At 53.3% G+C, this 24,312-nt stretch overlaps 1 protein-coding gene across 14 annotated transcripts in view; it reads right to left on the bottom strand.

Moving 5' to 3' along the window:
* Positions 1-24,312, bottom strand: part of EIPR1 (EARP complex and GARP complex interacting protein 1) — a 123,245-nt gene that overhangs the window by 10,121 nt on the left and 88,812 nt on the right. For 7 of the 14 annotated variants that reach the window (XM_051833299.3, XM_070069471.2, XM_051833300.3 and 4 more), the window contains one exon: positions 7,461-7,560. The exons of 6 other annotated variants lie outside the window; for them this stretch is intronic. In XM_051833299.3, coding sequence (XP_051689259.3) covers positions 7,461-7,560 — 100 coding nt within the window. Of the gene's footprint in view, positions 1-7,460; positions 7,561-10,991; positions 11,158-24,312 lie in introns of those variants that run through there. One more of the 14 variants, XM_051833304.3, reaches the window with a different exon arrangement.

Raw genomic sequence — 24,312 nt, 5'->3', positions numbered from 1 at the left:
CAACTTGGTGCCTCCCAGGGTCTGCACTGGGGGGAAGCTGGAGTCAGGAGCTGGAGCCGGCAGTTGAACCCGACTCTGATGCAGGACGGGGGTGTCAAACCACACCTCAGATGCTCACCCCAAGAAAAGCTCATTCTTGGGTTTGTGAGGGAATCACCATCACGTCACTGCAAGAGAGGATCCTCCACAGAACTGCTCGGCCACTCAGGCCCTCCACACTTCTACATACTCTGCGGCACTGCGGCAGGCGCCACCTGCCACCAAAACCCCAGTGTGGCACCATCTAAACGGCAGCTCCTGGACGACTGCAGATTTTGGCCCTGGTCCAGTGACCCATGAGGAGCTGCATCTGCCAAAGGCCACGTGGTGAGTAGGGAAGCCAACCCCAGCCCCAGGCCTCAGGTGCAGCCCCCGACACATCATTCAGGCGGGAACTCCAGCCCCAGGCACCCACACCACAGCCCTAGGCAGAGTTCAGCCGGGGGAACTCGCTGACTCCAAACTCTAGATTATTGACATAAAAACCATGAGGCGAATATGGATCATGAAGCCAGTCACCTCGTGGTCACCTGTGAAAAACAACAGCAATGGAAAACAAACACGGGACAGTGAGCAGGTGTCAGGGGAGACCCTGGAGGTAAGTGGTGGACCGTGAATGACCTCGGCAGTGTGGGCACAGGCCTGCTCCTCCTTTATTAAGCAGATGAGAAAGGCAGAACCCAGAGAGGGTGAGTGGCTCACTCTGGGTCACACAGCTGGCGAGGGGCAGGGCTGGCATCTGTCTCCTGATCGACTGCATTGATCACGCTAACATGTGTACTTCCAAAGCAGGGGAAACTTCACGCCCCAGGTACAGAGGAGCCTGGAAGGTGAATTTTAATAAAAACCTGAAAGAGATTTCACATCAGTTTTTGAGGGGCTGCTCAGGGCAGACAGCATGGCGCAAGCTGTAAGGTTAATCAATCACATTTTTTGGTTTCCTGGTGGCACAGAGACAGAACTCAGCAAGAACTCCGCGGGGTGTGCAGCACATGGTAATCTGTTTCCTGGCATTAAAGAGAAATATTCAGCGCATCCTGGTCCAAACGGGATGATTAAAGGCATCCCACAAGCCTTTGCAGACGAGATGTTACCAGGGCAGGACAAGAACAAAGACGGCACCTCCTAATGAACAAACAGCCACTCACGCGGGCACGTTTCAGAGGCGTCTCAGCACAGACAAAGCCTGCACTTCCTGCCGTCAGGAGCCACCGAGCCATAAGCGAAGCCAGACTGGGAGGAAACCGTGAGGGAGCACGGCCCAGTGCTCACGACAGGCACTCAGGCTCACGCTGGCCTGTGTGGAGGCGGTGATGGGGACCAGTGGGAGCGCCAGCACTGCCCTGTTGCCGGCTTGGAAGGAGAGTGGCCCCCTGAGGAAATGGCAGGACTGGGGTGTCCCAGCCTGTGGGCCCTGAGCTGTGCACAGGCAGCTTACGCCAGTCATGACGGCCACTCTGAGCCCCTGCCCCTCTTGTGGTCACGCCTGGGCCTAGACAGAGGCACTTCCAGGGAAGGATTTCCTTACAAAGAGAGATGCACAGAGAAACCGCTTTCTCCCCACTGAGGCTGTGGGACTTTGGATGTGACGGCCAGAGCTGCTGCAGTCACCCTGTGGTCACGACAGCAGGGATCGGGGGTGGGCGGGCACAGCAGAGCAGAAAGACACACAGGGCCGGTGACGGGCAGTGCCGGTGAGAAACAGGACCAGTCCACTCTGGAACTGTGTACTTCCAAGTTGCTTGTTCCGTTGCAAAACAGAACTTCCTCGTGGTCTGAGCCCTTTCTTGAATCTGGCAGGAAACACGTCCTCACCGCCCACTTGAGGCCTCTCCGAGGGCAGCTCCTCCTCCCAGCTCAGGCTGTGAACCCCAGCCCCAGCCCCAGCTTGCTTTCTTTCCTTTTCATCTTTCTTTTTTAAAGATTTATTTATTTGAAAGGCAGGGTGACAGAGAGAGGGGAAGATATAGAGAGAGATCTCTGCTGGTTCAGTCCCCAGATGCCCCCAACAGCTGTAAATGGGCCCAGCCGAAGCCAGGAGCCTGGAACTCCATCTGAACTGCCCACCTCAGGACGTGGGTGGCAGGGACCCAAGTCCCCTGCTTCCCCCGAGGGTGTGCATTAGAAGGAAGATGGGTCAGAAGCAGACATGGAATGGGGGTACCCTGCATGGCATCTGAACCGCTGCACCAAACCCCACTTTCCCCACAGCCCCAGCCTTGAACACGAGCACCCTGGGTTTGAATCCTAGCTCTGCTCCCAGGTGAGTTACATGGGTCCCTCCTGTGACTGGGCGATGAGGCACCACCATGCAGGGATGAGGATTATACAAGATAAAACCCACCTGGGGCCCACACGATGCCGAGCCCCTGGAGGGTGGCTGCAGTATTTGTCTTTGTCTTGACTATGACTGGAGACACAAGAGTCTGGAACGTTCAGCAGAGCTCTGAGCTGTCCTATGGGTGAGCACGCTGTAATCTGGGGCTCAGAGTGTGCACCATCACTGCAGGCCGATAAGGTGCGGGGACGGAGCTCTCTTGAGTCCCCGAGACCTGCCGCCTGCCTCGGGACCCCATGGGAGAAGAGGAGGAGCCTCAGGAGAGCACAGGGCAGGGCCCCAGGCCACAGTCCTTGTCTGCGGATGACAGGAATCCAGGAATCGGCAGCAAAGGGCCTGGAGAAAGGGTGGAGCTGAGGTCCCTCCAGGGTCACATGGACTAGGGTCATGTGGGCAGTGGACCCTTGGGCCCAGGTATGTCACTGTGCACCTTGACAGCAGCAAGAGTCGTGGCCTGGGAAGATGTTCGGAGAAGTACAGGAGTGGCCAGGGTGAGGGTTTGCAGAGTGGCCTCCTCCCGCCTTCAGAAAATGCCCAGCACCAGTGTTGTGAGGGAACGTGAAGCTGTTTCATTTTTAGTTCCTTTCACAAAAGACTCCATTTGTAGGAAGAATAGAATCAAAAGGGCTTTGTCTGTCCCTCCGCCACAACAAAACCCTTGCTCCATTTTTGAAGAAACTGTGCGTAAGACTCATGAATGCAGACTGGACCTCAGCTCTGCACACTGGAAGCTGGCAAGTCCCTGGGTGCAGATCTGATTTTCTTTTCCAAGATGGACTAAAAGGGTTTCTATAACACCAATTAGGCACCAGTGATTTACTGCAGAGATGGATCTAACCACAGCCAGCTCTCTGAGAGGGGGAAGAGGGCCTGCAAGGAAACACTAAGGGCGAGAAGGGGCGCAGGGTGGGATGGGAAGTGCATGCCACCCTCACGTCATAGCACGCGACCGCCTGTGGACTCAGGACCTGACAGCTGGCTTCCTGGGACCTCGGGCACTTCCTCTGCGACTCCCGTCTCCGCACTGGACCTTAGTGGTGACCCTCCTGCGGGGTGAGCCCCAGCCACAGTCCAGTTCTGGAGAAGACGTTTCGGTCACTTTGTCCGTCCATCCACGCTGCAAGAGCCCAACAGGCCAGGTCCTGCAAGGGTGCTGTGCTAGGTGGTGCTGAGTCAGCTGCGCGCTGGTCCCTCCTGCACAGCTGCGGGTGCTGAGGCTCAGGCCGGCGCAGGCTCAAGCTGCCGACGAGGCTGTGAAGTCTGCCACGCTGTCCTGTCGTTGGGGCGCCCCTCAGGCCCCTAGCGCCTGGCGTCCACTCAGCCACCGGGCCTGCCTCTGCAGCAGAACTTGACATTCTGAATCAAAGGCTCTGACAGCCCCCGTGACTGATGGCAGGTGAAGCCGTGTGTCTGCAGACAGTGTGCAGGGCCCGGCCCAGCAGTGTGGATGAGCTGTGCCTGAGCGAGGTCCGCAGCTCCTTCCCCTGAAACACTCGGCCCTACAGCTGTGAGGTTTACTCTTCTCCCCCAGAAAGAAGCCTTCCAAGAAGGTGGGAAGCACTCAGGTGCTAGCACAGGCATCTAGTCAGTGACTTTTAGTATTTGCTCTTTCAAGAGCTAATTGGGGGCCGGCGCCGCGGCTAATCCTCCGCCTTGCGGCGCCGGCATACTGGGTTCTAGTCCCGGTCTTCCAGGCCAGCTCTCTGCTGTGGCCTGGGAGTGCAGTGGAGGATGGCCCAAGTCCTTGGGCCCTGCACCCCATGGGAGACCAGGGTAAGTACCTGGCTCCTGCCATCGGATCAGCGCGGTGCGCCGGCCGCAGCGCGCCGGCCGCGGCGGCCATTGGAGGGTGAACCAACGGCAAAAGGAAGACCTTTCTCTCTGTCTCTCTCTCTCTCACTGTCCACTCTGCCTGTCAAAAAAAAAAAAAAAAAAAAAGAGCTAATTGGGGGGCCTGCACTGTGGTGTAGCAAGTAAAGCCACTGCCTGCAGTGCCGGCATCCCATATGGATGCCGGTTCAAGTGCCGGCTGCTCCACTTCTGATCCAGCTCTCTGCTATGGCCTGGGAAAGCAGTGGAAGATGGCCCAACACCTTGGGCCCTGCACCCATGTAGGAGACCTGGAAGAAGTTCCTGTATCCTAGCTTTGAGAATGGTGCAGCTCTGACCATTGCAGCCAGCTGGAGAGTGAACCAGCGGATGAAAGACCTCTTTCTCTCTCTCTCTCTCACTGCCTCTCCTTCTCTGTGTAACTCTTTCAAATAAATAAATTTTTATTTTAAATAAAAGAGCTAGTTGGAAGACAAAAAAAAAGTCTGCAATATTTACAAAATCAAAAGATTTGATGTGAGGACATGGCAACTGTGTAACATGCTGAATTCCACATTTTCTTAAAGATCATGGCTGCTTTTTAAAAAAGCAGACATCCTAAAACATAAACCCGTGACTGTGGTTTGAAATCCAAGGCTGCCACGGTGATGTCTGTCCTAATGATGCAACCACAGCTCCAAATATTTGGGGACGCCTTTATGTGAGGCCCCGAGAAATCAGGCTCCACGTGGTGCTCACATGCTTCCCATTAACCAGCTTTGCACTCTGTTGCTCTCTTAGTCATGAGACCCTGGGCCACATGACCTTCCCCAAAGACCAAATTCATGCTCAAGGGACCTTCACGGTTCTGCAGGGGGCCAGCGAGGGGGCAGGAGTCAGGCCACACCACAGTCCTCCACTGTGTGACATCTGCCAGGTGCAGAGCCACAGCCCAGGGCCACAGCCTGTGGCACCCTTTGCGCCGGCTGCTGAGACAACTTGGAGAGGAAAGCACACGCAGCCTCCCAAGCCGCCTGCCACTCGCAGCAAGATGGGCCTCGGACGGTGTGACTCGGCGCAGCCTCCATGACCAACCACAGCTGGCCCTGCTGCCCCCCCCTTCCCGAAGGCCCCCCGGGCTGAGGGTGGACACAGGCGCAGCGGCGGCTCACGCTCACTGGGATGCTAAGGTTTTCTCTCTCGTGGGACCAGGAAAAGCTTTCACGCCACCACGTGCCTCAGGCGGTGGAGGCACCGCGCCCGGTTCCAACAAGGACAACGCAGCATCGGGAGTCTGCTCCTCCCACCAGAAAGCTCGGGCCCCCTGGTAACCGAGTGCTGTGGTCCCCTTTGCTTCTGAAGGAGGCTCATGGCTTGTGTTCGCAGGGCTGGCCCTCCCAGCCAGCTCTCATGGGTCTGAGTGGATACTCTCGGGGCAGATAGTGGCCTGCAGCACACACCCCCTTCCTGCAGAGCTGCGGTGTGCAGGCATCAGGCCTGAGCACACCCGCAGGACACCACAGCCCACCTCAGAGGCCCGCCTGATGCCTGCGCCACGCGAATCCTCAGCTACACCCCTGGTCCCTGCTCTGCCACAGTCCACTCCGCAAGAGGGGCTGCAGGACCCCATGGAAGCTCCCACCCCAGGCCTCCCCTGGGCTTGGCTAATGATTATAAATGGCAAAGAAGCTCCAATGTAATTGCAAAAGCTAATGATGCATTGAGCATAAGATTAGATTCACCACAGAAGGCAATATCCTCAGACAATAAACGACAAAGCCCAGAGGCTGGGGGTGCCCAATGGGAAGGCGTCTGCACGGAATGCCGTGGCCAGGGTCACAAAGCCACACCGGCAGAGCTGCTGACGGCGGATAAAAAACACAGAGAGAAACTGAATTGATCTCTGCAGAAAATAGGTTACAGATTAATCACCCTTCCAAGAAATCCTTTTGCTATGACTTGGGGTCTGAGCTGAGTTCACCGTCTGACTACAGAATAGGGTGGCCAGGGCAGGGAGAGGGTTCCCCGCGGGTCCCAGCACCCAGGGCGCCTCTCAGAGCAGCCGGCTCCATCCGGCCACCATAGCCGGAGCGAGTAACCCTCTATATAGTCTCAGTTCTGTGCGGCCACCCGCTGTGACGCAGGCTGAGGGGGGCACTGGGGAGGAGCACCTTGGACTAAGACCCAGACTCCCAGTGCCTGGCCCAGAGAGCGGAGAACTGTGCCCTGTCCCCCGACCCATGGGGCTCTGGGGCCAATCTTGGGCTTCATATTCCATCTCAAGTTGTGTGAACCTTGCCTTACTCCATGCTGTGGACAACTGTCTCAGTTTAAAATGTTGTAGTAAAAATACTGATTCCTCCTTAAATGTGCAGGGAAAATAGCCCACCCTTAAACTTCACTCTGAAACCCAGGAGACCCCCTTCTGACCATTCTAAGGCTTTAACAAGGCACTTCGATTTTAAAGTCCGAGTTCAGCGCCATGTATCAATAGTGACAGATCATCACTGCCGCCTCCCTGCAACTCCTGGAGAGTGAGGCCCATGCGGGGCCCCAGGACGTCACAGCGCCCTAGGAAGAAACGAAGGGGCTGAGGCTGTCCGGCGGGTCCCTCGCGGGCGGGACCTTTCACCGCGGCGGCGGCGGCGGGGGGGGCGGGGGTGGCAAGCTGGCAGCAGCAGCTCAGTCACTTCAGATTCCCTGGTTTTCCTCTTTTCTAAAGTTGTTACTTCCACAGAAGCAAATGTAGGGAAATTACAAATGCATGTGAAGCCACATTTTAAGAGAGAAATTTAAGGAATCAAAAATGGAAAAATACATGCCAATATTTACTCTATGAAAGATAAAGTATTCAAAATGATGAATATTTGAAAGCAAAACTGGTTCCAAAAAAGTAGGTGCTAAAAATTATTTTCATCATATGCAAATATGCTAGAAGAGTTAGCCAACACTGTGAAATTAGTATTTTATAACCACTCCCTCAAAAGTGTGATTTTAACCAAATATACTTTAAAAATCCATTCATTAAAAAGGACAACACGCTTGAAACAGAGGAACGTATTTTAAATACTCCACTTCCTCCTGTGGACAAATCAGGACACAGGGCTCAGTGTGATCTCTCACTCAGCTCTCGGCTTTCTCCAGAAAAGCCGATCGATTCACCCACCAGTTACTTGAGACCCACTCTCGACGTGCTAAATGTGTGAGAGTGCAGGATGTCCTGAACTTCACCTGAAGTTCTGACTCAAAAGGCAGGTGCGTGTGCGATACTCACCACAGCCTGGCTGGAGCTCTCCTGCAGGTCCCACAGCAGGATGTGGTTGTCAGCCAAGGAGATGACCTTCTTCCCATCCCCCATGGGCTCCCAGGTCACACTAAGGGAACAGGAGGTCAAAGGTCAACACAGACACACCCGCCGAGATACAGCACTCAGAGCATGAGGCACTGACTGTCACAGCCGTGGCCCACGGCCATGAGGAGCGCTTACCAACATCAGTATCTGACACTGTGGCTGTCTCACCCGACCCTCACCACTGTGGACAAGACTGCTGACGCCCAGGCCCCAGACTGATGATGGCATTTGAAACTGGGGCCTTGGGGAGTTGATTGGGGTCAGGCAAGGTCACGAGAATGGTTCTGGTCTCTGCCCTGTGAGCACACAGAACTGGCTGACACCCTAACGTTGGCCTTCCTGCCTCTGGAATGGCGAGGGGAGTCTCTGTGTGCAGCCTTCCCATTCTCATAATTTTTTCCTGATGGTCGAGCTGAGTGTGCAGTCAGACCCAAGTGAGCCACCAGTGACCAAGGGGTGGGTGTGTCGGGCCCGTGGAGGGCTTGTGGGTGGATGGTCTCTGGGAAGCAGAGACGGTAACTGGGACAGGATGTCCACACCTTTTGTAGCTTCCTCCCTAGGAGCTCAGGGATGAAGGCCAAGTTGCAGAGATGGGAAGACAGCACTAGGCCCAGGGTCCACCCTGCCTGTAGCAGGGATCACTTCCCCAGGTCAGAGCCAGCATGAGCCACTTCCCCAGTGTCTGCCACAAGCCATCCTGATACGTTGCAGATTGGAGTAATTAACACAAGGCCCTAACTCATAGCCTCTCTGGGAAAGCCTCTGAAGATCAAGAGTTTTCAACCTGGTTGCGAACACAGACTTTTGTGTTCCTTAAGGAAACTCTTAAGGTGCTAATAAAGAGGACAAAATCCAGGTAGGCAGAAGATGCCTTTTAAGAAATAAAAAAGAGTATTCAGAAATAAATTTAGTTTCCCACTAGTACCTTAGGATTTGGAGAACAGCAGACAACACTAGAATAAGAGAAAATTTTGTGGTTTTTTTTTTTGTATTTAAAGATTTTTTATTTATTCATTTGAGAGGTAGAGCCACAGAGAGAGGGAGAAACAGAGAGAAAGGCTTTCCATCCATTGGTTCATTCCCCAAATGGCCACAATGGCAGGAGCTGGGCCTAAGCACTTGGTCCATCTTTCACTGCTTTCCCAGGCCATAGCAGAGTTGGATCAGAAGAGCAGCAGCTGGGACATAAACTGGCACCCATATGGGATGCTGGCACCACAGGCAGAGCTTAGCCTACTACAGCACAGCGCAGGCCTCTTGAGAGACAGATGTAACGGCCTCTGGACAACTGGGGCCTGTGTGCTGCAGCTGCCCCACGTGACCGTGTTTCAAGTGGCAGCGTTCCCGAGCCCTTGCTCAAAGTCTCCCCGACCCGCACATATGCCCCAGTCCTAACACACTAAGTCACCTGTTCCTGATTCCACAGAACAAAACTGGATTATGACTGGAGAGTGGTGGTTTAAACAAAAATATGAATAATTCAGGAGGCTATAAAAGCTGATGACTTGAGAGCAGTGGATTAGCGGGAAAGAAGCAGAAACACGGGGATTAAAAAGATCCAATAATCTGGGACAGCGCATGCTGAAGCGAGCTGGAAACAGCTGGGGGCAACGCTGCACTACAGCTCTTGTGAGCAACTGCTCCCAGCCCCAGCCAAGAATCACTGTGTTTTATACGTTTAATAAGCTCTAGTGAAAAGTAGTAAAATATCAAAACAGGTTTTAGGAAAGTTTCCATCTATTTTTTAGCTTATTAGTAATTAAAAAAAAAAAAACCTTCAGAATGAATAACTCTTTACAACTTTAATTTGTCAGTTTATAATTAGAAAACAAAAATTTTATTTATTTATTTTTTGACAGGCAGATTTAGACAGAGAGACAGAGAGAAAGATCTTCCTTTCCATTGGTTCACCCCCCCAAATTTCCTCCTGGTCTCCCATGTGGGTGCAGGGCCCAAGCACTTGGGCCATCCTCCACTGCCTTCCCGGGCCACAGCAGAGAGCTGGACTGGAAGAGGAGCAACCGGGACTAGTATCCGGTGCCCCAACCGGGACTAGAACCCGGGTGCCAGGGCCGCAGGCAGAGGATTAGCCAAGTGAGCTGCGGCCCGGCCAGAAAACAAAAATTTTAAAAGTAACCTTTAGGATTTCAGATAGCTAAGTTTTAAAGACAATATTTCAATAAACAGTGAGTTGACCTGAAGTGACAACAGTGTGCACATAGCCCTGCATGCAATCCTACTGCTGATTAGAGACCCAGCAAGGCTCCTGGTGAGACAGATGCCCACAGCAAAGGTAAAGGAATTCCTAACAAATATTCAGAAAGTTAGCATCACAGAAAGGTACCAGTCACAGCATGGGCCCTCAAGCCTCCTCCCCCACAAACCCTCAGAGGCCTTCCAGACTAAATAGGGGCTCACCTCATGAATTGTGGGTATCACTTAGCTGAGAGATCCCCTACTGCCACCCCTAGGCAGTGGAGGATTTTGGTCCCCAACTCCTTCCATATTCACACTCAAGACAGGTGAGTCAGGTGCACAGACACCATGGCCCCAGACAGCTCCGGGACTTTCCAAAACATCCATTTCATTATCCTAGGGAGTTCATGGCCAAGGCCACGTGCCCCTGAAAACTCGTGTTCCAACCAGCACCCCCTACAGACCCACACACGGAGTTTTGCCTAGCATGACTCACGAGGGTGCATATGCATGAGCACCAAAGTTAAAGCTGCAGGGAAGCAAAACTGAAGCACACACTCGCCTCTGCATCCAGATCAAACAGCACATGGCGCCCGAAGGACTATCCTCCTGCACACAGAACTGGGACAGGGCCTGCGCCGTCGTGCAGCCAATTACAGCTGCCTGAGAGGCCAGCATTCCATGTGAGTACCCCGTTCAAGTCCCAGCTGCACAGCTATGATCCGACTCCCTGCTTAGGTGCCTTGGAAGGCAGCAGAAGATATATCCTGGGTGTGGACCCCTGGCAGCCACAGAGGAGGCCGGATGAAGTTCCCGGCTCCTGGCTTTGGCCAGACCCAGCCCTGACTTTCATGGCCATTTGGGGAGTGAACCAGCAGATGGAAGATCTCTCTGGCACTCTGCCTTTCAAATAAATAAATAAATCTTAGAAAAAACAAAGATAGAATCGGGACAATGACGCTTTATGGGTCACCATGGTCTCGTTTCGTGCCGGGAGCAGCCAAGGCGGCCAGCGCTTCCTCCAGGAAGCTGCGGCGCTCCTCGCCCGCCCACTCCTCGTCCAGCAGGTCTTCTGTCTGCTTTTGTGTGAGCCACGGGATAGATTTCCCTGGGAAAACAGCCTACACTTCTCAGTAATATCATCAGAGGAAACAAAATGAATTTCAAGTGGCTGTAGAAGTAACTTTTTATATCTGAAATGGGAAAATATAATTCAAAACGAAGCAAAAGGAGCTTAGAGAGCGCAGGAGATAATACCGATTGCTTTGGAAGATAGCTTGGCTTCGAATCCGTACAAGAGAAGGTGTTGAGAAATGCTCATTCCGGGACGCACAGCCGACTGCTCCTGGTGTGGGGAAGGGCACAGCGAACACACGGCCAGGGAGTGCCACACGTGAGTGCAGCAGGAGACCACACAGCCTAACTCCCCCGTCTGTGGGTCCAGCCGTGCTCACGGCCCCTGGGGAGCGATGCCATTCACCAGGCTGGGAAGCTCCATGGGAGTGGGGTGTTGGAGGTGCGTGAGGGACGGGGTAGCGCTAGATCTTGCAAGAGGCCGTGAAAGAGCCTTGCAAGAGGCTTCTCGAAAACAGCCCTGGTCTGTCTGTGGGGCAGCAACACGCAAGCCCCTAACAACCGTGGCCCCTCGCTAGACGTAACCATCAAGGCCGAGAGGGGCAGGCCAAGGGGAAAGTGCACGAGGCTCGAGTGTGCGGACGCCAGGCAGCGAGCGCAGCTGCAGCCGGAGGTGGGCGGAGGCCGGGGAGGGCGAGCACTGACCACGCAGCTCGGGCTTGCGCTTGGTTCACAGGGCTTCACATCACAGAAACACCACTTCCTCCAGGAGCACTCCTGTCCTGCTCAGCAGGCCGCTGCACTGCCCCTCACAATGGCCCTCGTGAAGGGGCTGGCCCCGGGCAGGCGACCCACTCTGAGTACTGACTGAACGTCTCCATCACTGGTATATGCAAGCAGCCAGCACAGCCCTGAGGGGCGGGCACGCGTGAGCCACTGCTTCACAGGCTGAGGAAAAGCAAGTGAATATTAATTATGCTCCCTCTCAGTGTGCATCCTGCACGGCTGTGATGCATAGAAACACAATGGGAAAAAGGTTTGCTCATCAAGTCCTGTCAGGAGCCCCCCAGGCTGCAAGACGGGTGAGCAACAGCCCACCCTCGGTCCTCTCTGCTCCCATCCTCCAAAAGCTGCCCCTCCCATCCCCGGCTGTGAGCTGCACGGCGGCGATCCTGTAGGTGACGCCAATGCTGGCAACACCTGGCGTGGATTCCACAGCCCCTGCAGCTGCCCAGGTGCACCTCTAACTGGCAGCCAGGGCCACCTCAGTCCCAACTGCTGAGCCTCTGTCAGTGGCAGCACCAGTGCTCCTGGGAACAAAGACTGCGGAGTCATTTTTTACATCTCTTTATCATTCTCAAACTATATGCAAAACAAAACAGCTTCATCCTATTTCTAATGTTTCTGCTTTGTTGGTTTCACTTCAATCAAACCTTACAACCTACCAAGGACCTGCTTGGTTGGTTCTAGTTTTCTGATGCCCACCGTCTCCTGCTAACTTTGCACACCGCAGACACGGCAGTTGTCCCCTCGTGGCCCAATTGCAGTCCTGCCGACTGTGGGAGGGCCCATCTCTGCACCTTCGCGTGCTGTCTCTTGTCATCAAAACAGAAGACACCTCCCACTCTTGTCTTATGTGAATACCATCCAGAGCTTTAGCTCACGTGCTGCCCTCAGCAGGAGTATGCTCCACTGTGACTTAGGGGTCCCTGCCACGTGCCAGCGTCACAAACAACATCATCACGACCACTAGCCTTCAGACGTGGTCGCTCGCCTGGGAAGATGTGGAACCGATGGCCTGCATTCCTGGCCATGTGGCTCCCCCTCCAGCTCACTACACCACCATGTGGGGAAGGATTGGGTTCGAGGTGGGGTACTATTGAGCAATGCCTGCCACATATGGGTCGAGAAAGAGGCAACTGGATGTGAAACCTACCAGCCACGCCCCCAGGCCACACTGAGCCCGTCACTACAGTTCCACAGTGACCTCTCCCCGCCACACACGGTACTCAGACTGCTGGAGCATGGGGTCACCCCGGTTACACTGTAGGCTCCCTACAGCAACCACGCTGGCCTTGCCGGGACACACGACCTGACCACAGACTCAACTAAGCCCCTGCCAGCACCGCAGCCTACCGCGCCCTTGGAAAAGATCACCGCCTCCCAGAGCTAGACTCTTGGTGTTTTCAGTGAGAACACTTGAGATCTGCACTCAGCAAATTTCAAGTACACAATCCCTTATTAGTAACTGCAGTCATCACGCCACCTCGTGGCTGAAAGCGTGTACCCACATGTGCCTGTCGTCTGTCACGCTCCCACTGCCTCATCTGTCCCCTGCATCTCTAGGAGTCTGACTTCTCCAGGTCCCTTAGCTCTGCGGTGTGACGTACCCCGCTCGCTGGATCCGCAGACGTTGAGCCATCCTTGTACCCCAGGGAGGAGGCCCCTTCACCGTAGGGTGCAACCCTTTGATGTGCTGCTGGATTCACATCTACCTCCAACAGAATGCTGGCCTGTCATTTCCTTTCTTTGTTGCGTTTGCCTCACTTTGGCATCAGAGCCAGGTAAAATGAGTTTGGGAGTGTTCACGTCTCTGCAGCTGCCGGTGAGTCCAAGCAGTGCTGGCATTTACTCTCGGCTCGCTGACGGGTCAACCAGGGACGGAAGACTTCTTACCACAGACTCGGCCTCCTTACATGGAATTGAGCCCTTCAGCATTTCTATTTTCTTCATGATGAAATCTTGGTGGCTGTAGATTTCTACAGATTTGTTCATTTCTTCTAGATTATCCGATGTACTTGTGCAAACTGTTCGCAGTACTCCCTCATGCTCCTTTTATTTCTGTGGCATCGGCTCTCCTATTTCTAACTCAGTTGACTCTTCCCCTTTTCTTTGTCTAGATAAGGCCTGTTGATTTTGTTTATCTTTCCAAAAAACCAAGTATTTGCTTCGTTGACCTTTTTTGTTGTTTTTCGAGTCTCTATTTCACTCATTTCTGTTCTGATATTTGTTACTTCCTTTCTTCTGCTAACTTTGGGCTTAGTTTGCTCCTTTTTTTTTTCTAGTTTCATAAAGCATAAAGTTAAGTTGTTTGAGATCTCTCTCTGTAATGAATGTAGGCATTTAATGCTATGAATTTCCCTCTTAGAACTGCTTTTGCTATATCCCACAAGTTTTGTATGTTGTGGATCTACTGTCATCTTTTCAAGAAATTTTTTTATTTCCATTTATAATGTGGGTGGGCTTTGGCTAGAATTTTCTTTGAAGTGTGTCACACCCTTTCACCACCCACAGACTGGTTTGCATGACCCACTTCTGCACGCTGTTCTAGGACAACGGCACAGTCACGGTTCTCTCAGGGGAGAGAACTGCTTCTTCCCTGGTAAGCGCCCGGAAACCTCTTGGCCTATCGAGGTTTGCTGTTTATGATAGTTGGTCTACAACATGGCTGAGGGAGTCGTCCATCCTTTCTGTTACTGAAAAGTGTTCCTTTCAATGAGCTTGAAAAGCCTGTTACACACTTGTGTCTACCAAGTTCTGTCAACACAATAAAGCACAGCCAAGTGGGCACTGAGGGAGTGCTCCCCTGAGTGAAATACAATACACTTCCTGCTCTCAGGAAGCCCCAGTTCAGCTTGTGCCTTTCAATGCTGCACAGGTAAAGTCTCCCAGACCCATTAAAACTAGAAAGCCAGGGCCCCTCGCATTCCCACCCACCGGCAACAACTACTGCTGGTAAGCGAGGCATGGCTTTCCAGGTCTTTCCTACACATACATCACTGCGTGTAGCACAGGCATAATTATTACTTAGGGAAATGTGATCAGCCGATTAACATTTTCTGCAACTTGCTGTTTTTACTTAAAATATATCATGGGTAACTTTCCATGTCAAATAGAGTTCTTTCCAGAGATTACACAGAACTCTACTGTTTGGATTAATGTAATTTTTAAATCCAATTCCCTCCTGTATGACATTTCTTCCAGCTTTTCACACAATTGATTCCCACGAGGAAGCAGAAGCCCCTGGAGACATACGTCCTGGCACACTGTAGAATGAGTTTGGAATTGTAACTGCCAGGTCAAAAGACAGACACACTTACCAACGCATGTTCTAAAGGTGCACGCTGCCCCCCCCATCCTCATGGCTACCAGCTTTTAGCCACAATTGTGGTTTTGGCCTTTCTGACAAGAACTCCGCAGCCCTGCCTCAAAACTCAAAACTTCTTTGCCTTAATTTTCACTTTCTTGACAACCAGGGCTTTGCGTGTCTTGTCAGATAGGTGCTGGCCACTTCTAATTCCTCGGAAAACTGCTGGTCCACGTTGGGAATTGGGCTAAGGAGCGCCAAAACCCTGTTTGCTGGCAATCCCCAGTTTTCCACTGGAGAAAATGGCCAGTGAGCTGGGCCCAGATTGGTAGAGAATTACAGCCACAGAGAAAATAATAACACTTCTTTTAGAGCTGAACCACATCTACCCAATGAGGAAAGAGATTCATAGTTACCGACAACAACATGAAACAAAATATATCAATTGTCCAACAAAAAGTGAAATCTCCACTGAAGTCAAGGATCCACGCTGGATGACTTTGAGCAGCCAGGCTTTCACTAGGCAGAGGGTCAGTGTCTCAGCCTTTGTGGGACTCTCTGGGCCTCTGGGGCTGCTCAGTCCAGCCTCTGTAGCTCAGAAGCACCCACAGGTGACACCTAAGCCATGGGCAGCAGCTGTGAGCCAATGAAACAGGTGGCTGGGGCCCCAGAGCCACGCAGTAGGGAGATGGTGTCTGCCTATTTCGTGGGCAGAATAGGAAACAACGAACAGGAATGAGAAGCACTCTGCTCTTCACCCAGACTTTCTCCCCTCTTTCCAGTGTTGGAAACTGGCCTGGATCCCAAGGTAGGCAGAGTGTCCGTGTCAGCTGAGGACAGCTGCATGGGCCACCAGAGTCATGTCCAGATCAGATGAGAGAAACCCTCAGGGACCCAGGCTGCTACTGTCCAGAACAGGACACCAATAGAAAGGAGAGAAAATCCCACTACGTGCTCACCTTTGGGCCCCTAGAGACCCTGGGCTGGGTCACAGTGGCAGCATCCACACTGCCACAGCTGCTCCCTGGAAGCCTCATCCCAAACTCTGCAGGGGCCGAGCGACCTGCTGCCTGGTGGGTGGAAGTCCCATGCTAGAGAGGGGTCCCCTTTGCCCTCCAGCAGGGCCCACCTCTCAGGGGGGAGCAGTGATACCGAGGCTCTCACCAGCTCCTGCATCTTTTCTCGGGGTTTTCCTTCCTGGGCTGGGATCGCAAATCCTGGTGAAAGTCGTTTCTCTGCTGTAAAACACAAGCTAAGAACCTCAGCTGAGTAATTCTCACGCAACTGAAGCACCTACATGGCTTTCTGTGGCAACTTAGAACATCTTAGCACTGACTTGAGAGTTTGCAAACCAAACTTCTCCTGGAAAACGTCAATCAAAAAAGGAAAAGGAAAATTAAGATCGTCGATGACCACTTACCTGTTACTAACGCCCCTCTCTTAGAGACGTGAGTCACTGAGCATCACTAATGAGTTAAGAGACGGCTCGAGCACAGAATTACAGGCGGCATTACTTCTGCTACTCATTCCTCATTACTTCGGCCAGGCTTGGCCTGAAGGCCCAGAGCTGCTGTCGTCAGTCTGTCAGCAGCTGCCTTTAGGAGCACACTCAGGAGTGTACGCACCGAAGCAAACTCCCCAGAGCACCAAACAAAAGCTCCTTGTGACTTCTCTGGGAAGTGGCGAGGGGCTGGAGAGAGGTGGGGTCTGCAGTCCATGACACGGATGAGTCCATGACAGTGGATGAGTCTCAATGTTCCTGGAAGCAGAGCTCTTAGAGTAAGGCTCAGCACGGTCTTGTTGGTTCAACTCCAGGTCACGGCAAAACTTACTCAAGCAAAGACTTAGCACACCTTTCCCAAAATGCAAGGTTGGGAAGTTTGTAACATACTTACAAATGAACAGATTCACCAAAAGCAAATCAGAACCCTTTGCTTTGAGCAGTGATTTCTTGCTACTCATCAATAAATGCCTCAGTAACGCCACTGGGCAAAACGGCACAGACACGTCGTCTGATGCCCAAAGGTTCAGCAGCCGTGCCCAGGCTGGTGGCCACTGGGCAACACCCCCAAGGAAAGCAGTGCTGCGGAGGTCATGTTTCTGCATGTGGCCACTGAGACTGGACATGAACAAAAGCACCCAGGAAGTGACTCGGGAAGGTGACCCAGCAGGTGCACCGAGAAAGGGGTGTGTGGGGGATTCCAAAATAGTGGAACATTAACCCAAGAAAAGGTATCTGACTTTCAGTGCTAACCAAACACACACACCATGAAAAGCAGAACAAACCCATGGTTTGGAGAGGCACGGCACGCGTCTGCCGCCAGCCTGTGGAGTGTGAACTCTGGCTCCTGCCGTCTTCCTCTCTCTGTGCTCTGGTCTCCTCACTGTCCAGTGGGGATGACAGTCACTCACCAACACCGTAAGTCTGTGACAACCAAAGGAGGCAGGATTTGGAAAAGGCAGCACACAGTAGGTGTCCAATGAGCTTAGCTACCAGTGAATACAATTACATCTGTGCTTCCCAAGCTGTGCGTGGTGCCAGACTCTGTGAGTATTTGGCAAATCTAGGGAGGGAACGCTTTTGGTTTTCACAATGCCTGGGAGGGCAGTGCGGCTGGCAAGTCAGGACTGGGGCTGCTGGCTGTCCCCGAGTACACAAACATCTGTCAACCACAAATGTGACCAGGTCCCACATTTTGTCAAAAGCCTCCCTTTGGACTGGCGCTGCGGCTCATTTGGCTAATCCTCCGCCCGTGGCACTGGCACCTCGGGTTCTAGTCCCGGCTGGGCACTGCATTCTGTCCCAGTTGCTCCTCTTCCAGTCCAGCTCTCTGCTGTGGCCCGGAAGGGCAGCGGAGGATGGCCCAAGTGCTTGGGCCCTGCACCCACATGGGAGACCAGGAGGAAGCACCTGGTTCCTGGCTTCAGATCGGCGCAGCACGCCGGCCGTAGCAGTCATTTGGGGGATGAACCAATGGAAAAGGAAGATCTTTCTCTCTGACTCTCTCTCTCACTGTCTAACTCTGTCAAAAAAAAAAAAAAAGCCTCCCTTTGAAAAGCAATAAAAACTTCTTTAAAATTTCTCTGAAACAAAAAATTAGCATCTTTATGGGCATCAAAAAAATGCCTTGGGGACATCTCTGCTGAGGACGTCATGCTGAGCACAAGCGCCTCTGGAGTGGCCAGAAACTCATCCTCTGTCGGTTCCGAAAGGCACAGACTCAGTCGTGTTTCCCACGCTCCCCACGTCTCAGCCTGCCGCACGGGACTCCGAATCACACCACACTTTCAGTAGCATCAGGGTTCCCCAGGTGGACTCCGTGCAGGGTCAGCCACGCACCACTGGAGCTCCACCTGCCCAGGTCAGCTAAGCTCCCATCACACACATGGGCAATTCCATTCCGAGAGCCCGGAAGGCCACGCTGCTGGCAGTACCTGCTGGCCCTGTTTTAAGGTGAATACACAAGATGGTGGAGCCTCCTGTCTGCTGTCCCCACACTCGCAGCCCACAAGACATTGGAGCTGGCACCCAGTCTAGGTCGGGATACCCAGTCTGCTAAGGGTCACTGAAGATGGGCCTTCCTCATGGGGGTGGGGTGCGGGCACATGTGGAAGGCCATGGGCCACCCACACAGCTGCATGTCTGCCACTCACTCCTGAGGAGTCACGGCTGTCACATCCACATCATACAAATCTAAAGACGAGAGGAGCCCGCCTGCCGTGTGTGTGCTGCAGTAGCCAATCTCTGACGACCCAGAGATTCTGACAGCAGGACGGAGGGGAAATCCGGGTCCTCCAGATGAGCCTGTGGCCAGCGCTTGCCAACCCATCTGTACACCACCAGGTGAGGGGAGCAGCCGGCTGTTGGGCTGGGTGAGAAAGCTCACAGCCTTTCCTTCTGGGGTCACTCTAAGCTGGGTGTGAGCTGGTAGCAGGGCATGGTAGAGAGAGTTTGTAGACGCCCTTAAAGGAAAAGACACGGAAGCCACCAGAGACAACACAGCATACACCATCTGCATGTCAGGGTCACCTTCCGGTCCTTGCTGCTGCCTGTGCGCCCGCAGTGCTGTGAAGGGCAGGAGAGGTGATGTACAGAGACAGGAGGCTAGGGTGCTGCTCACCTGGGAACCCCTGGGACAGCCTCCCATCTGCTGTGTCTTCCCACCCCCAGATAAAGGGGAGCCTGGGCCAGCTGATGAATGGAAACCTCTAGGGGACACAGACACACAGACACACACACACACACAACAGGCTGCATTCACACAAGAACCGTCCACCAGGCTGACAGAGTCAAAGAGCAAGGACCAGGTTCACTTTCTCGGAAAGCTGTGATTTCTTTCTCTATATGCAAATGCTCAGGTGTACCAGGATCAGACACTGTGCCTGCAAATTTTCCTTCTGATTTGCCACTGAGTGGGGTGGCTGTCTTTGTGCTCTGCCTGTCAGGCGTCCCCTCCACTCTGCCCTGGTGGCCAGTCCTTCCTGCCCGTACACGAGCCCTGCTCCGGCTGCCGCTAACTCTCGCTTCTTCCCACCTTGCTACTTCACATTCTGGTCTTCATCCTACAGCATATCCACCTAAGCCGCCATGCAGGCAGCTCCTCCTCGTTCTTCTCCAGGGCAGAGTCAGCTCCGACACTGGGCCAGGCCGACAGATCCCTGCAGGAGAAGAGCATCTGTAGGGTGCGCCCAGAGCTGTGATGTAAATGAGATGGCGAACGCTGCCCTGCGGGGAGGGCTCCTTTACGGCTTGTTCCATTTCTTACCCGGGGTGACACATCCGAAAATAACTGCTGCTATTTTATAGGCAGCACGCTCTGTGGTCCTGTTTGCAGCATACCTTATAATAGCTGAATATGCAAAGTGCAACACAAAGACTCATTCTATCTGAGCATGGATCACCACCATGAAACCAGTGCTGCAAACCCGAGACCCTCTGCACACTCGCTGCTCCAAACTCGGAAGTTTATTTCCTTGTCCATAAAAGTCACGCGCTCTGTCGCTCTCAACCAGTGCATCTGAGAGGGCGTAAAACGATGGTAACAAGCAGAGAGCAAGGCAGCACGTGCCTCATACACGGACGTACAGCTCCATCGTGACCACTGAGAGAGACGCATGACAGGGACGCTTCTGTAAGCAGAGCCCGAGAAACAAACCAGGCAAGAGCCTCAGCCTCCTCACGGTGGCCTCCAGGGGCCACGACAACAGGAATCTGGCTGATTTGGTGGTTTCACACCACTCAGAGAAGTGGCTCCATTTAAAGTAAGTGGTGCATTATTAAAATAAGCGAGTTCACACCGGGGTGAGGGCAGCTTGAGACGCACCACAAGCGCTTGAGGCAACAGCAACGTGGAATTAACAAGTCACATCATGTCCATGTACGTCCCCCAGCCTTTCAAGATGCGCTGTGAGGGTGCCAGGGAACCTGGTTCTAGGTGGTACAGCTCCTAAGAGGCCGGCAGCCACCACCCCACCGCACACACGAGACAGCTACACAAACTGCAGCACCTGAGGGTTAGGGTGACCCAGGAACAAGGGTGTAAATGTGTTCTCACATTCAAAACACCTCCAGTCTATGATTTTACTGAAAACGGGAAGAAATATGATTAGCTTTGAAAAGTTCATAGAAAATGGGGCCGACTTTAAAAAGCTATTCATTTAAACCTCAGGTTTAAATCATCACAAACAGAACCCTCAGCTGTATGATCTTCCTCTGTGATCTGAATGCTCATGTCACAGAATTCATGAAGAAGTCCTAATCCCCAGTGTGAGGGCATCAGGACGGGGTTTGGTGTAGCAGTAAGGGCCCACGCGTGGGGCTCTCACGCAGGGGATCGGTGCCTGTAGGCAGGGGCCCGAGGGGTTCCTTCTCCCTGTACCACACAAGGATGAGGAGACGGCGCCATCTATGACCCAGAGAGAAGGGCCTCCCCAAACACATCTGCCAAGGCCTTGGCCACAAACCCCCACACTCCAGAACCAACAGAGAATATGGCTGTCCTTTGCAGGTCTCCCAGTCTATGGTGTTTTGTCATAGCAGCGTCCTAAAGGGGACGCACTGGCACCCATAGCCCAGGACACTGGACATCTCCTATGCTATCCCACGGAACACTGGACATGTCCTACACTCTCCCACGGGGGACGCACTGGCACCCATAGCCCAGGACGCTGGACATCTCCTATGCTATCCCACGGGACACTGGACATGTCCTACACTCGCCCATGGGGGACACACTGGCACCCATAGCCCAGGACACTGGACATCTCCTATGCTATCCCACAGGACACTGGACATGTCCTACACTCGCCCACGGGGGACACACTGGCACCATAGCCCAGGACACTGGACATCTCCTATGCTATCCCACGGGACACTGGACATGTCCTACACTCTCCCATGGGGGACAAACTGGTACCCATAGCCCAGGACGCTGGACATGTCCTATGCTATCCCATGGGACACTGGACATGTCCTACACTCTCCCATGGGGGATGCACTGGCACCCATAGCCCAGGACACTGGACATCTATGTTATCCCACGGGACACTGGACATGTCCTACACTCGCCCATGGGGGATGCACTGGCACCCATAGCCCAGGACTCTGGACATCTCCTATGCTATCCCACGGGACACTGGACATGTCCTATACTCTCCCATGGGGGACGCACTGGTACCCATAGCCCAGGACACTGGACATCTCCTATGCTATCCCACGGAACACTGGACATGTCCTACACTCTCCCATGGGCGATGCACTGGCACCATAGCCCAGGACACTGGACATCTCCTATGCTATCCCATGGGACACTGGACATGTCCTACACTCTCCCATGGGGGATGCACTGGCACCCACGCTCTGCTTCCTAGGCTCCGGGATACTCTTGCTTCTCAGAACTCTGCTGAAGCAGCTTTTAGTCCTATCACTTAATGGAAACCTTCATCAAGATCCCAGGGAGGAGACAGGCTGCTCTTGTCTTACATATAATTATCTGTGCCTTTGGATTTAGCATTCCAAGTTTCCTGCACTGAGCTGGGTGTGCGTCACATCGTTCTGCTGGCGCAGTGACGGCCCCTTCCTCATTCCCAACATTTATGCGGGCAAGGGAGACTCTGACAACCACCCTCTGTTTCACGGTGGATGCCTGAGCAGACCTGGAGGAGGATGACAGCTCCACAGGGTCTTGCACTGCTGTAAGACTGCTCGTCTCCTGCGTGGCACGTGGTGTCAGGCATCACTCTGCACCTACAGACAACATCCGTCAGGAGCCGGTAGCCAGGGAGGCCCTTTCTGGGTACCGGTGGGAAAACCTTACAGCTCACACGCCTGGGTCAGGTGAAACCAAGCAGTGCTGACGTGAATCTCCTGGAAACCCGGGGGCTCTTCAGTGCTGCTGCCAGCATAATTAGACAACCCTCCATCATCATAACGGGAGGATTCAGCTCAGTTTCTAACCCTCACACGCAGCTATCAATTTAGTCTTTGCAACGCTTAACCTAAGCCGATTTCCACTATTCTGTGGCACGAAGCTAAAATGGAGAAAAATGGAGGAGATGAGGTACTGGCCCTTTCTCACAGAGCAAACACCTTGAGGGTGTGGCGGGCTCACACACACGGCTTTTCTGTCCCTTCCCCTCCCATCCCAGCACCACGGTTCACATCCTTTCTCTCTTCTAACAATCACAGTCACACGTGCACTTGCCTTCCCAGGGATCCTACACACTCAGCCCAGTGGCATCTCAGCGCCACGTTGACTACCCTGGCATGGAAGGGGCATTGTCCCCAAAAGGTTGCCCAAGGAAGCAGAGGTCAGCTGGCCGCAGTGCAGTGCCACAGCTGCTGGGGAGGCCGGCACAGAAAGGTGAGCATGCTGACCACGGCACTGCTTCATACCGACTGCCACGGACGCCTCCATCCCCATCTGGGCAGTGAGTGGGAGGGGCTGCAGCCGCCTGCCATTAATTCCACTGGAAAGCTCTGATTACTGATTTGTGCAACGTCCCCTCTGGAGGAGCGTTCCTTCACCTGGGTGGCAGGTCTGCCACGCAGGACACCCAGCACAACAAGCAAGTGGCAGAGCTGCTGTTACTTGGACGTGGCTTCCCAACGTCGGCAGGGAGCGCTAATCTACAGCGCAGGTGCCGCACTGCTGAGCAGCTGGAGGGCCTCTTTGTCATCAAAAGCAGATGGAGAACCATAAAATTACCCTGTGGTGGCTAATCAGCCATCGAGCCGACGGCGAGGACGGCGCGTCGAAACGGAACACTCAGGAGATGATTGCCTCCTTTTGCTCTCACCCACGCGGTTCCAGGAAGCCTCCCCTCCACGGGCCCCAGAGGCGGCTGGTGTCAACAGGAGCTGGGTGGGCGTGAAGTGCCAGGAAGCAGCAGAGAAGGTGGCAGGTCTGCACTCAACCGCCCAGAATTCACCACCAATCTGTACACTATATTGAAAACAACGTTCTTAGCTATCAGCTTAATCTTGACTCAAGGAGAAACCTGATTCTTTACGGAAGAATAATCACAGACAATAGAAAAAGGGAGGGTTTTAAAGAGAGCTTCCTTATCCACTCCAGAAAAGTGGTATCAATTACAAGTGTAACCCTGGGATTAACCTCTTTTAGTGTCAGTTTCTTTAATGGTAATAAGGTCGATTTCCATTAATCCTACTTATTTATCCTTGCATGTCTCATCTTGTTCCAGAGGAATTTCAGGTGGCTAACACACATGCCCTAAAATATGACGGTGTGAGAGAGGATGAAAACGGCTCAAGCATTACACCAGATGGACACAACCATTCCTAAGGGAACATTCCAGTCCCACCGGGTAGCTGACTGTCCGCTGAACTGACTTCACCCATGCAGACAATGCAAAGGAATGATGTCCAGGGTCCTCCTTGGCCAGAACACGACTCGCCCATGACCGTGTCCCATCAGGGGCAGGTGCCCGGGCCAGAATAGCCAGGACATCATCTGCTTTGATGCCAAAGGGAGAGCGAAGGAGGTGCTGGCCTTCAGCTTCGATTCATTAAAAACAGTTACATGGCAGAGTAAGTGCCAGAGAGTGTCCACTGCATCAGATAAATTTGGAGCTGGGAAGGGGGTCAGAAGCCCCTGTGATCATCGTTGCTTTCACAGGTGGGAAGGGACTCGTGCAGCCAACCCTGCCCAGGCTAGAACCTGCAAACCTAAAGTCAGAGCCCAGAACTATTCCTGCAAAGCCCATTGCTGCCTCCATACGGTCCACGCTGACCACACAAGCTAATCAAGGGTAAGGAGAAGCATGCTGGAAAAGAAGTAGCTCTATTAACTTCAAAATGAGTAATTCCCCCCATAAAGCATAGTTCATCTACATTATCACCCACAAATGATGAGCTGGGCAACATTCAGACATTCTCGCAACACTCCCAGGCTATAG

Source organism: Oryctolagus cuniculus, chromosome 2 (assembly GCF_051225735.1).
Source record: "Oryctolagus cuniculus isolate XC-2025 breed Fujian yellow rabbit chromosome 2, ASM5122573v1, whole genome shotgun sequence".
NCBI lineage: Eukaryota > Metazoa > Chordata > Mammalia > Lagomorpha > Leporidae > Oryctolagus > Oryctolagus cuniculus.
The sequence above is the reverse complement of the archived record's forward strand: the minus strand, read 5'-3'. Positions and strand labels throughout refer to the sequence as shown.